This window comes from Euleptes europaea, chromosome 15 (genome assembly GCF_029931775.1).
Source record: "Euleptes europaea isolate rEulEur1 chromosome 15, rEulEur1.hap1, whole genome shotgun sequence".
NCBI classification, from domain to species: Eukaryota; Metazoa; Chordata; class Lepidosauria; order Squamata; family Sphaerodactylidae; genus Euleptes; species Euleptes europaea.
Window position 1 is genome coordinate 58,880,861 of NC_079326.1, and position 13,838 is coordinate 58,894,698.

At 45.1% G+C, this 13,838-nt stretch overlaps 1 protein-coding gene across 1 annotated transcript in view; it reads right to left on the reverse strand.

The window, feature by feature from the left end:
* ERBB4 (erb-b2 receptor tyrosine kinase 4) overlaps positions 1 to 13,838 on the reverse strand; it is a 428,412-nt gene that overhangs the window by 325,397 nt on the left and 89,177 nt on the right. The window contains exon 3 of the mRNA XM_056861238.1: positions 10,387 to 10,573. Within this exon, the coding sequence (XP_056717216.1) occupies positions 10,387 to 10,573 (187 nt within the window). The remainder of the gene's footprint in view (positions 1 to 10,386; positions 10,574 to 13,838) is intronic.

Consider the following 13,838-nt stretch of genomic DNA (forward strand, 5'->3'; position numbering starts at 1 on the left):
TTCTTCGATCTCTCCTGAGATCAGCTCGGGTGAAATCATCCTCATCTCCATGCATAAAGCAAAGCGCGAGTCAGGGGAGCTGGCAGAGGAGGGGGGGGTGACATTTTTCTCAGAGTAAGCACTACAACCAATTACAAAGCAGTGTTTCAAAGGGCAAGGACACAAATACTTCCTGATTTGTGTCTCCCACCAAGTTTGTCTCACATTGGAAAGGGTTTTGAAACAACGCTTGGGTTCCCCACCCCCACCCCATTCCCTTTAAACAGCTTGTTTTTTAAATGTTTTTTAAAATGGGTTTCCGCTGGGGGGGGGAGTGGAGAACTGGATGTTTTTCTCACATTAACCAATACAGCCAATTACAAAGCAGAATTTTCAAGGGGCTGGGACACTCCAGAATTGAGCTACGTGACTTTGTTGGTGCATAGCAATTTTTGGATTCACATCACAAAAGTGTGGGTCAAGCAAGCATTGAACCCCAGGTAAAACTCCCATGCATAAATGACCCACAGCTCCTAAAGAGCCCAAGTCATGTGCCTTGAGCCATCCTCCATCCCATCATTCTAGCACACTGGAGAGCCATGGGTAGTAGACCTGCCTCTGGACTTGGATGCCCGGTCTCCTGCCCACTGAAAGCAGTGGGAAAAGGCCTGGCCTCCAGAATCAGGAGGCTGGGCCTCCCGCTCACTGAAAGCAGCCAAAATAACCTGGGGGGGGGGGAATCCCAACGTTTGGGGATATACATTTTGGGAATCTCTAAATTGCCTCGCTTTGTTTCTGAGTTTTTCCACTCCAAAACACAACAGGGAATGTTTAGCACTGTTTCAGTCAGAAATATCCAAATACACACGCTTAGCCAGGACTAGTATTGCCAGGTCCCCCCCCCCACCGCCAACAGCGGGAGCTTCACTGTGGTGGGGCTGGGGGGGGCAGTGATCAGTGCAATAACATCACTTCTGGGGTTAAACCTGGAAGTGACATTAACCTCCCCCCCCTTCAGCTGGCCTATTTCTGCCTGCTGGCCAGCTGAGGGGCTGCAGAAAGCCCCCTTAATTGCCCACCATTACCTGGTATCTGGCAAGCCTAGCCAGGACCATCAGTGTCGGAACATGACCCCATTAAAACATACAAACAGAGAAGAAGAAGAAGAAGAAGAAGAGGAGGAGGAGGAGGAGGAGGAGGAGGAGGAGGAGGAGTTGGTTTTTATATGCTGACTTTCTCTACCACTAAGGAAGACTCAAACCAGCTTACAATCATCTTCCACTCCCCACAACAGACACCCTGTGAGGCAGGTGGGGCTGAGAGAGCTATAAGAGAACTGTGACTAGCCCAAGGTCACCCAGCTGGCTTCGTGTGGAGGAGTGGGGAATCAGAGCCAGTTCTCCAGATCAGAGTCCACCACTCCAAACCACTGCTCGTAACCACTACACCACGCTGGCTCTAGCTAATAGAGAGAAGGCTTGGCTAGAAGCCTTCTTCCAAGCAGCCTAGTTTTGTATACACAGGGAAGCTCTTGGTTTTGTTCTTTTCTCTTAAAACTATATCTGGATACCTGTAGCTTTCCCCCTGTATTCTGAAAAGCAGGTGAGGGAGCAATTTGAGTGGGGGGAATTGGCCAGCAGGGATAGGATGAATAATTCCCTACCTCTCCCGTCATCATTCTTTCATTTAAACTCTAAGGCTATCTGAGGTTACTGTAGGCTAAAAAGAAGCTGGGAGAAGTTAAAGATGTGTAACGTCTACTTCGCCACTCAGTTTGATACCAGATGAAAAAAATAACCATTGCTTGTGTGAATGGATATCAAAAGCAGTGGAGAAAAACGCAACGTGGCTTATACACCCTGGCCTGTGTGTAAGGGACTAGGCAAGTTAAAGGGACTAGGCAAGGACCTGGAGAGCAGCTGCTGGTCTGAGTAGATAATACTGGCTTTGATGGACCAAGGGTCTGATTCAGTATAAGGCAGCTTCATGTTTTCAAGATGTGTGCAGCTATTTTTCCATGACCAGATGTGTTCTGGACTCCCTATGCCACGTATCTCTGAAAGGCATTTCAGAAGAGGTTAATGTTGTGAGGGGGAGGGGGGGGTCATTCAAACGAACTTTCTATAGAGCACGCATAAAGTAGCTCTCTGGTTTCCAGCCATCATGTTCATAAAAGGGACACATACTGACAACATATGCAGAAGGGCTTCGTTCATGGAACACATGAGGTATTCTTACTTTGACCCAAAAAATGTCACCTACCCCTAGTATGTGAAAGACAACATGAGGCTGGACTGAAAACAGGGATTGATTCAGATCTGAATGCAATCTGGCCCACATTTTTATGGGGTCTGAGTTTCCTATGTTGGGGGGAAGACAAGAAACTGCTATTGAAAGGCGAGACATATAAACGATCACTTTTCATGCCAGCAATGCCCAGTGGGGAAGAGCCGTAGCTCAGTGGTAGAGCATCTGCTTGGCATGCAGAAGGTCCCAGGTTCAATCCCCAGCATCTCCAGTTAAAGGGATCAGGCAAGTAGGTGATGTGAAAGACCTCCGCCTGAGACCCTGGAGAGCTGCTGTCGGTCTGAGGAGACAATGCTGACTTTGATGGACCCAGGGTCTGATCCAGTATAAGGCAGCGTCATATGACATGTGTTCATGTGTACCAGATGTTCCCCTCAGTGGGCAAGCGATGCGCCAAAAGAGATAAGGATGTGGATTGGGGTTACTACTATGTTGTTTTTAGCAGCAATGTCCATTAGGATTGCCAACTCCAGGCTAGGAAATTCTTGGAGATTTGGAGATGAAGTCTGGGGACAGCCGGGTTTGGGGAGGGGAAGGACCTCAGCCATAGAGCCCTCCCTCCGAAGCAGCCATTGTCTTCAGAAGAACTGATCCCTGTAATCTGGAGATCAGTTGTAACTTCAGGAGATCTCCAAGCCTCATTGGGAGGATGGCAAACCTAGCGGACATCTTAGAGGAGATAAAGTCCCTCATTTAAGTTCTGCACTAATCCAACCAAGCCAACAAAAGGAAGCATTCCTTTTTGGATTGCTTCTTTTAAAAAGACAAAAAATGGGCTAGGGTAAAAAACAGTTCAGGAGCAGAAGGAAAATGGCGACAGTGATGCAGTCTGAGATAAACCTGTTGGGTTAAATGCATTTCAAGCATGTATCTGTTGACTCCAGGAAAAAGGGGGCTTCTTCTGTCAGCAAGGTAATGATAGAGATAGGAGGCTTCACAGCATCTGAAGGATTTATTGGCTGCATAGTTGAAATCAAAAGACTTATTGTCAAGCTGCCATAAATCATGACTGAATTTGGGGAAGTGTCAGAAAATAAATGAGAAGAATGAGACCCAAAGCTCTGCATAAATCTATGTTTGCAGGGATATATATCACATTTCTTATCCCATCCCTCCTTGCTCAGAAAAGTAAATCTGATTCACTCTATCCTCACAACAACCTTGTCAGGCAGGTTAGCCTGAAAGAAATATGACTGGCCTCAGGTCACCAAAGTAGGACAGAATATGAACCCAGGTCATCTGATACCACAACATCCAGTCAATACACAAGAACATCACATTACTGGTTCTTGTAGGTTATCCGGGCTGTGTAACCGTGGTCTTGGTATTTTCACAGTTACACAGCCCGGATAACCTACAAGAACCAATGGACTTTGACTGTGAAAGCCTTCGACAATACATCACATTACATTTGGTATTTTAAACAGAACTCTTCACAGTTTGTTTGAATGAACCACACAATGGGTTGAAAATGTAAAATCAATTGTGCCTGTGTGTAAAGTCCCATCACGTCACAGCTGACTTAAGGCAACCCAGTAGGGTTTCTAAGGCAAGAGACCAACAGAAGTGGTTCGCCGAGGCCTTCTATTTTCATATATGCTGGTAATGTAAGAAAAAAAAATTAAGACAACACAGCGTGAAATTCTAAACTTTTTTGTTTTGTTTAAGTGAGCGATCCTATGCAGCTATACTCAGAATCTATGTCAGATAAACAAGGTAAGCAGTGGCTGGCAATGCCTTTCACCAGCTTCAGCTTTTCCTGGTCAGGAAAGTTCTTGGCGCTGTGGCACATGCCCTGGTATCATCTAGATTAGATTACTGCTATGCGCTCTACTTAGGGCTGCTCTTGAAGACTGTCCAGAAGCTACAATTGGTACAGAATGTTGCAGCCAAAATGCTGATTGGAGGAGGTTTTAGGGACCATAGCACTGTAGTCCTGTTTAGGGTTGCTAATTTCCAGGTACTAGCTGGAGATCTCTTGCTATTACAACTGATCTCCAGCCAATAGAGATCAGTTCACCTGGAGAAAATGGCGCTTTGGCCTTTGGACTCTATGGCATTGGTCCCTCCCCTCCTCAAACCCCACCCTCCTCAGGCTGTGCCCCAAAAGCCTCCCAACAGTGGCAAAGAGGGACTTCTTTGTGTGGGAAAGATGATGTTGTGGGCCGTTTCTGGCCCACGGGCCGGAGGTTTCCCACCCCTGCTGTAAGATTTTGAGCATCACTTTACTTGCTTGAGAAATTAATGTTTTCTACAAGAAATGAAACCAGTCTTCTCTAGCACCTGTGGATGTTTTCTGCCAGTTTCTTCTGTGGTTATATATAGTTTACAGCTATATTCTTATGAGTGTTTACTAAAACAGAAGACCCAGAGAGTTTAATGGCAGAGCATGCTAACCATGAAATCTGGCGCCTCGGGACCGGCTTGTTTGCAAATACTTGTGTGTGAGAAGAGAAGGATTTGTTTACTGACTACGGGAGATACCCATTGTGTGGAATACCCAAAGTCTCAGTGCAATTCCAGGATGTCTCAGAAACCGAAGTGGAAAACACCTGCCAGTTTATATTATTGCTCGAACAATCTTCCCTTTGCAGGCCTTTACCAGGCAGCGTGAATAGAGAACAGGGCCCCGGCAGACTGCGATGATTAACAGGATGCCGGAGTCAAGAAGAACACGGGGCTGACAGCATTATAGTCACCCTCCCCTGTAGTGATACAATGCAGCGTTAATCCTTCAAAGACAACACAACGAATGCAATTAAATACGAGGGCTGGTATGCCTCTCTAATAGTGAAAAACAAGGTATTTATTCACTGTAATCCCCTGATCTCCAAATCCCCATCTATGACACTGCAAAGAGGTAACTATCTACATAGTCCTCTCTCTCTCACACACACACACACAAACACTCACACACTCAAATACACACTCCGTCTGGACATTAGGAAGAATCTTCTAACAGTGAGAGTGGTTCCTCATTGGAACAGTCTTCCTCGCGAGGTGGTGAGCTCTCCTTCCCTGGACGTTTTTAAGAAGAGGCTCGATGACCATCTGTCAGAAATGCTGATTCTATGACCTTAGGCAGATTATGAGAAAGAGGTCATCTTGGCCATCTTCTGGGCATGGAGTAGGGGTCACTGGGGGTGTGGGGGGAAGGTAGTTGTGAATTTCCTGCCTTGTGCAGGGGTTGGACTAGATGAACCTGGTGGTCCCTTCCAACTCTATGATTCTAACACTTTCGCCTCCTCTCTGCTTTAGGCTTTCAGAGTCACATTCAGCATGAGGAAGCGTGTGCATCTCCTGGCCACTGATTAAAAATCTAGGCTGTTAATGCAAATTCTGAGCTAAAAAGTATCCATGCCAATGTCCCATCCAGTGGCAAATGACCTACAAGAGCTTTATTTGTGTCAGGACGAGGAACGGAGATGATATAGCTTCTCATGGTGCATATGAGTTTGGTCTTAGCTCAACTGAAGCTTGTGCCTGGTTATGTGCCTTTAATTTTTGGTTTCATCTATTTTTGAGGCCTCAAAGGATAGCTTGGTAAGCTTAACCCTCAAGGACACTTATAATGCTCCCTGAGGGCTCCAGCATTTTGAACAGAAGCTATCACTTGTGAATTTGAAGGTGGAAGACCTTTACTCTTCTTCTGTAGATCAATGTAAAAAACATGTGGCCAAATTGATCTATGCTAGAGATAAGAGTTACACTCATTTTGATGCTCAAAGGACACGTTCCCCACTTGCCCTGGGCTTGTTATCTAAGGGTAATCTTCCTTCCTATCTGGATTCTCTGGTTAGTCCAAAGTTGTGTGGACTCTTTATGCATTCAAGATTTAATTGCCCTTTTTCAATGGGCCGTATGCTAAGGATTCCTTTTTCGGACTGGCTGTGTCCTTGCTCTCTTCAGTCAGTGGACTCCTTGGTACATATCCTTTTGCATTGTCCTTACGTGTACAAATTTAGGCTAATATGGATTATACCATGTTTTAACAAACGGTCCGCATTTTCTCGAGTAACTTTGGAGCAAAAGGTTCAGTTCATCCTAGAGGACTCTGACCCTCAGTGTACTTATTTTGTTGCTCGTTTTTTGGAGGCTGCAGAGAAGAGTCAAAAGGGGTGTTATTACAAAAGGTCTTATTTTTTATAGTTTTATTGTTCAAGACCTTGGTCTAAGAGCAGGGGAAAACAAAGAAAGGTGCATAAAATATGAATGCTGGTGTGGTGGTGTAGTTCGAGTGTTGGACTAAGATCCGGGAGACCCAGGTTCAAAACCCCACCCTGCTCATAAGGCCGTGAAAGAGTGAGATTTTCAGAGACTTACTTCTGTCTAGGAAAGCACTAGTCAAACAGGACTCTGGAGAGGCGGCTCATCCATTTCATCCATAAATATAAATGTACAGAGGCAAAGATGAGGGTGGGACTTGTTAGCCTTTGGCTACACCGCCAGATATTCAATGTCCTATTCTCCCAAGACCCTATGCATGTAAGGTAGACAAAGGAAGGATCTCATAGAGGTACATGTGCCAATGACATCATCCGTGAAGCCAAAGAAGAGGATCCTGATTCCTACACCAAAATGAAAGAATGAACAGACTGATCTTCACCTGCACCATCAATATACAAGGCCTTCAAAATATACCAATCTGCCCTCAAAAAAAACTCAAAAAAGGGTGGAACACGATTTCAAACAACATATAGAGCTGAAATATTAAGTCAATTCAGAGTCCGCAAAATCCTCAACATATTAACTCTGATATCTGTTAAAAGCTCCCATGTGGATGAAATCTGGAACTTTTTTGGGTATCCCTGAACTGTCTCCAAACAACTAATTTGGGGTATAATTTTGGCTTTGGTATATCTAGTCCCTGACAAACAATAGAAAGTACATGAAATAAAAAGCTTTAAAATGATGTACAGAACACCAAATGTTAACAATCCCTTGCTGGTAATGTGGATTTTACATCAACACATGCAAATGTTCTACCTCCTGAAGCCAACAAGATTTATTTATTTATTAAAAATGCTGCTTATTTTACATGCATAATTTAGAGGAAGTGATCTTTGCTCTGATGTTCATCTTCAGTTGCAAGGAAATATGGGACGCCTCCTAAGTGAATATAGTACTAGCGTGTGCTATGCACATTCTGGCTCTCCTTCACTCCAAACAAGATAAATCTATTACTGAATGTCCTCCACCTCCAGAACCATCCATGGGAGCAGAGCAGCAAGTGCCTTCTTTCGCATGAAGAGGACTGAGAGCCCTCTCTTCATGGCCAGATCTCACAGTGCTTCTCACTGGGTCATTTCTAATAAGTGAACAAGGAACAAGATGCTCATGCGGATTCTGCCAACACCAGACCTTACAATATGCTTCACAGGTTATTTTCAAATAATGTCAACAGAGGCCAACTGACTCCGACGCAACTGAGCATATGCCCTCAGTTATTGCAACACCAGAAAGCTTTTGATAACCCATGGAGCGACTTTCTGTCATCTAATTAAAGAACATTTAATGGAATTCCTGAATTAAAGCTCCATAAATGTGTACATTAATAAATTGCAATTTTAAATAAAATAGCATACTTTTTTGTTCTTATGTCTGATCTGGAGAACCGGGTTTGATTCCCTACTCCTCCACATGAGCGGCAGAAACTAATCTGGTGAACCAGATTTGTTTCCCCACTCCTCCACATGAAGCTAGCTGGGTGACCTTGGGCTAGTCACTCTCTCTCAGCCCCACCTAACTCACAGAGTGCCTGTAGTGGGGAAGGGAATGTGATTGTAAGCTGGTTTGATTCTTCCTTAAGTGGTGGAGAAAGTCGGCATACAAAAAACAACTCTTCTTCACTTAAATCTGAGGACACTTAAATCTGAGGACACTTAAATCCAGAGACTAGAGCAGTGAATGGGCGACAGATCTTTTTACAAGCCTGAAAAACGCCCCAAGTTTGCAGAAAAATCTGAAATCTTAAAAAAACACAATACATTGGGAGGTTTGAAAAAAACCTAAAATTATGAAAGGAGTGACTGTAGCTTTAAGCAATGGATCCCATGCTTGGTCCTGTCAGTAAAAGACGGGAGGGGGCAGGGCCCTTTCCAGGCATATTTTAGCCTTTGAGGGAGGATGCTAGGGTTGCCAGGTTTGCTGAAATATCTGGATATAGGGGTTTCCAGGAGGAGGAAATGGGGAAATAATGTGGGGAGTGGGGACAGAAGGAAAGTGACCATAAGTCCTTGAGGGCTCCTTGCCATGGAAGTAGGTAGAATTTTTGTAGGTAGAAGCTGCCAGAGGAGGGTGGGAGCTGAAGACAGAGGAGCAGATAAAGGTAGGTTGGCTGTTGGGTGGGAAGGAAAGAAGGAAACAGGGAAAGGGGAGCAGATATGGGGATTCCCAGGAGGAAGCAAAGAGGAAATAGTGTGAGAAGGGAAAGTACCACCCCACAAGTCCTTGAGGGTTCCCTACCATGCAAGTGGGCCTGGCCCAGAGGCCAGCACCACAAACTGGGCCACAGTTTTCCTCGCTAGAGGCTGCTGGAGTGGGGAGCGTAAGACAGAGGAGTAGGTAAGGGCTGTTGGTTGGGAAGTAGAGAAGGAAGCAAGAACAGGGGAGAGGCTATAGGGACTTTCGGGGAAGGGAAAGAGGAAATAGTGGAGGAGGGGGAAATGAGATGCCTCCAGCAAGTCCTTGCAGGTTCCCACTTGTAATAATAATAATCACGGAAGATACATTCCCTCCTGTGAAAGACTGAAGGGAGATGTAAGATGCCATCCACCATTCTGCAAATTTCATAAGTACTTACCTTAAAAAAAATAATTTGTTTTCACAATGCATAGCCAAAATGTATAGCTTCCACTGATGCATCTTCTAAAAATTCATCTCCAGCACTGTTAATGTCAGGGCTACCATGTTTTCCCTTTCTTCCCAGCCTTTTAAGGGAGCCATTTTGCATTAGAAAAGCATTCACTCTTATGTTTGCACTGGGAAGGGGTACCATTGTTTCACCTTCTTCTGCTTCCCAGAAGATTGAAAGTCCAACCTCCTACCAGCTCTACCAACACCTATTAAATCTGCAGGGCATTCTACACAGATGTAGACAAAGGGCCATAAGACAAAGGGCCTGGAACATTCCTTCCGGTGCACACACTTTTCTTTCTTTGTTTTCAACACCCAGCCTGATGCTCTGGAAAACTCAAAAGCTGGCACACTGTTTTCTGTTGTTTTCGTTGGCCTTAATAAAAGGCATTATGAGGCCCTGGGTTCTAGTTTGGACCAATTCAGTTACCTGCAGCCTCCAAGACAGCAAATACTTATTTACATCAAAAACAACATCCACAACCTGGAAATGGTACAAAAATAGCTTCACAAGTGTCTAAAAGCATTTTGTCCTATCAATACGACCATTCCTTGGTACAGCCTTGTTGTCATACGGACAGAAGCATTTGTACAGATAAAGAGGGATGAAGTGGCTATGCCCAGAGTCCTTCCGCAGAATGCAGTAAACAGCTATCTACACAGCCATCGATCCCTTCTAACTTCTGCTAACTCCGGCAGACATCTCACACCCCAATCCGAAGTACTATCGATCACATCTAAGTTCCATTCTTTTGAAGAGGACCTATTTACAAGCCTGAGCTACAGGATCCGTGAGTCAAAATGCTCTTGACCTAATGTAGCTCTGGAGGCTTCAGAACACAGCTGTGCCAATCTGCACAAGTGGTCCATGTAGCACAGAAATGGAAGCATTATTGATGTCCCAGCTGCTTACAGTTAGGGATGGAGTTGTCTAGACACAAAGTAAATTTGCCACCTTTCTTACACATGACTGTGTCTTCAACTGAATGACAACAAAATGCACCGGATGAAACCTGCCCCATTCCTGCACCTTCATTCCAGGAAACACGTCATCTACTGAGCAGTTGCTTATCGACACTGGCCGTCAGAACACGAACAAGTGTTTTTGACTGTAAAAGGTTGCAACTCTACCCAAACATTTTTTCTTACAGTAGTAGCATTCTTCTCCGTGGCTTTTCTTGCAACCGTAAAGCTAACTGGCTGGTAGGACTGACCAGCTATTGATAATAAACAGCTTTCCCTTACCAGTCAGGTTCTTCAGTCCAAGGCGCCTGAGTCCATAGCTTCCATCCTTTTTGTAATTAAGGAAGATGGCCAAAGCATAGTGATCTTCGTAGAGTTTTGTTCCACGAATGATGCGGAGATTCTCCAAGGGAAGGTACTCAAATTGATTCAGAGCAACCAAGACGTAGCCTGTGACTTCTCGGATTGACTGCAAAGGACAAAAACGTTTACACAATTATAAAATAATTAAATAAAAACACATAAACAACCCTCTAAACCAGGGGAGTCCAACATACAGCCCGCGGGCTGGATCCGGCCCCATTAGAGCTCTTATCCAGCCTGCGATTCAGCTGAGGCAGCAAGCCGCCCCCCCCACTCCCGATCTGGGCTGGGGAGGCCTGGCCGGCCCAGCCAAGTGAGATTTATGTCATATCCGGCCCTCATATAGGCTTGCCATGTCCCTCTTCCCCACTGGCGGGAGGGTTTGGGGGTGGAGCCTGAGGAGGGAGGAGTTTGGGGAGGGGAGGGACTTCAGTGCCATAGAGTCCAATGGCCAAAGCAGCCATTTTCTTCAGGTGAACTGATCTCTATCGGCTGGAGATCAGTTGTATTAGCAGGAGATCTCCAGCTAGTACCTGGAGGTTGGCAACCCTACCCTCATAACAAATGAGTTCTGCTGTAGGCTGTAGACCAGCTATAATTACAGGAGTTCTCCAGGCCCCCTCTGGAGGTTGGCAACCCTATCATACTCCTGTGGGGCTCAGTTTCTTCTTCCCATGCATGGAGGCCGGCGTAACTGATTGAAGGGGCGAGATACCTTGGACCAGATTTCACTTCCTGCTGGAAATGGGATGCTGGATGAAAGGAACCCTTGGCCAGTTCAGCAGGGCTCTCCCTATGCAGAGGAAGACAGGATATCGCTTTCCTCAAGATCCTCTGCTGCAACAGATTTTATCAGGAGATGCAGGAAGAAAAATAAAAGCTTGTTGCTGACTCCAGTCTGAGTTTCTGCCATCCACTGCTCTCAGAAAGGATCGTGGAAATTACTGGGGCCCTCCTCTTCCAGCTCTGTTACTAGAAAAAGCAAAAACGGTGTGCTGCCTCTCTCAAATATCCTGTTGCCAGGAGGAGCTAACAGAGTGACATCTGAACTGAAGAATGCTTAGCTCTGCTCCAAGTGACAATTCAAACAAAAGGTGGCGACCGACAACTAAATGCTCTTTATGATAAAGCGTCATCCATTTATAAGCTGGGAATCTCTGAGCTGCAGCCGTGACTCCTGCCCTGCCTGTCAGAACCAGCCCGGCTCGTACTTGACTAAGGCTATAGAGACAGGCAGGGAGCCATCTGTTAACTCAGCTGCCTCCAGCATTTCTCCCCCAGCAACAGAGCCTTGGTCTAGATGGGGCTGAGAAAGTGAGGAAAGAGGGAGGGAGAGAAGGAACTACAGATACACCGAGATCTTTCCGTGGGAGAACATGGCCTCGACTTGACTTTTGAACAGCTGTGTTTGCATCTCCAAGGACAATACGTCGATCCTTCCATGGTTCAGTGGTGATTTTGGAAGAGGGGAAACTTGAAGAGGAAGTATTTGGGGCAGAGCCTGAGGAGGGGGGTTGGGGAGGGACTTCAATGCCATAGAGTCCAATTGCCAAAGCGGCCATTTTCTCCAGGGGAACTGATCTCTATCGGCTGGAGATCAGTTGTAATAGCAAGAGATCTCCAGCTAGTACCTGGAGGTTGGCAACCCTACCGGTTCAATCCCCAGAATCTCCAGTTAAAGGATCTGATAGTAGGTGATGTGAAAGACCTCTTCCTGAGATCTTGGAGAGCTAGTGCCAGTCTGAGTAGACAATGCTGACCTCGATAGGTCAAGGGTCTGATTCAGTATAAGGCGGCTTAATGAATTCATGTAGCAGGCAACTGCCTGAGTTCAGCTATAGAAAATAGCAAGAGCCCAGTAGCACCTTAAAGACTAACAAAATTTCTGGCAGGGGATGAGCTGAGTTCAGCTAGTGGTTTGAGGGCAAAGGTAAGATGAACATTCCTAAATTATACACAAACTCTTAAATTCAAACTCAATGTTATTTGGATCACCCACGTTTGTAGGTTTGTTTTTAAAGTTAAAACTGTGCATAATTTTGGAGAGTGGCATTCAGCCCTTTCCTCTTATACCATGTTTAAAGTGTAAATTCCTCTCTGGGACAAAAGGCATCTGGGGAGGAGGGAACAATTCAAATCAGGAAAATGCCGTGAAGAATACACACTCTTATGATTAGATCAGCTTTACCCACTGCTGGGGACCCCCTCAGATCCCACCTTACCCATCTGCTTCTAATTTTTTTAAAGGCCTCCCAAGATCCTGATCAGGGATTTCCTGTCTAGAAACTCTGCTATACCAGATCACCTTTTCATCCAGGTAACAAACACTTCTCTGCCTGCTCTCCTGGAGGCCATTCTTCATTGCCCCAGGTAAGTAAGCAAGGAACTGTTTACAAGCCTGCAAGAAATGTAGCATTACAATATAGAAAGGAAAAGCCAGATGAAGAAAAGAATAGAATCTCCTTCTGCATCCGTAGGAATTAATATCCGAATTAATATCCTCTCTCCTAAGAAAGTCACAGAAACCGAACAGCAGATCTCAATATTCCTAAGCATTTTATGAGACTTGCTTGGGCATGATACATCCCTGGTAAAGAGGATGGACTTAACACCAGCCCGTGTAGGAGATTCCTAAGGTCACTCTTCAGGTTTGCTAAGTATAAATGTAAAGTACGGCATACAGAGGTGCCTGTGTAGCAGCTCTGAAAATACATGAAAGAGGAAATAAGTCCGAACATCAAAGTTAGCTAGCAGATCAAAGAGGAATTTGTTAACATGCACTGAATGCTAGATATATCTTAGACCCTCTTGACTTTAGAAGTTGTAAACCTTTAAAATCCTGACAACCAAGCCTCATTTTGACTGAGGCAGGAAGCCTGCTATATGCGGAGCGTTCAGATGGAAAGTGGCGCTCCAAAGGATTGAATTCTGCTCCATATAGGAATGGAAAACTAGCATGTCAGGGACAAAGTTAGGAAAGAACCCTTCTCACTGACATCAACTTCTCTATAGGGGGAGGATTTCTCTCCCTACCAGAAAAAAAAATCAGTAAATTTCGGGTTAATTGAACCTAATTCCCCCCCACCCCAGGAAACCTGAAATAAGCCGAATACCTGTACTGGTAAACGGGTATTTCGGCTTTATTTCTGGGTTTCCCGAAAAAAATCAGGTCCATTATAATATATATTGGATATTTTTAGGAGCTCCGGGGGGTATTTTTCAAGGTAGAGTTAGCAAATATTCAGGGTAGTTGCAAGGGACTCTCCTTGCACAAACCCCAAAGTTTAATAAAGTTTGGGTCAGGTAGTCCAATTTTATAGGCCCGCGAAGGGGTTGCCCCCATTTCCCATAGGAAAGCATTGTAAAGTATG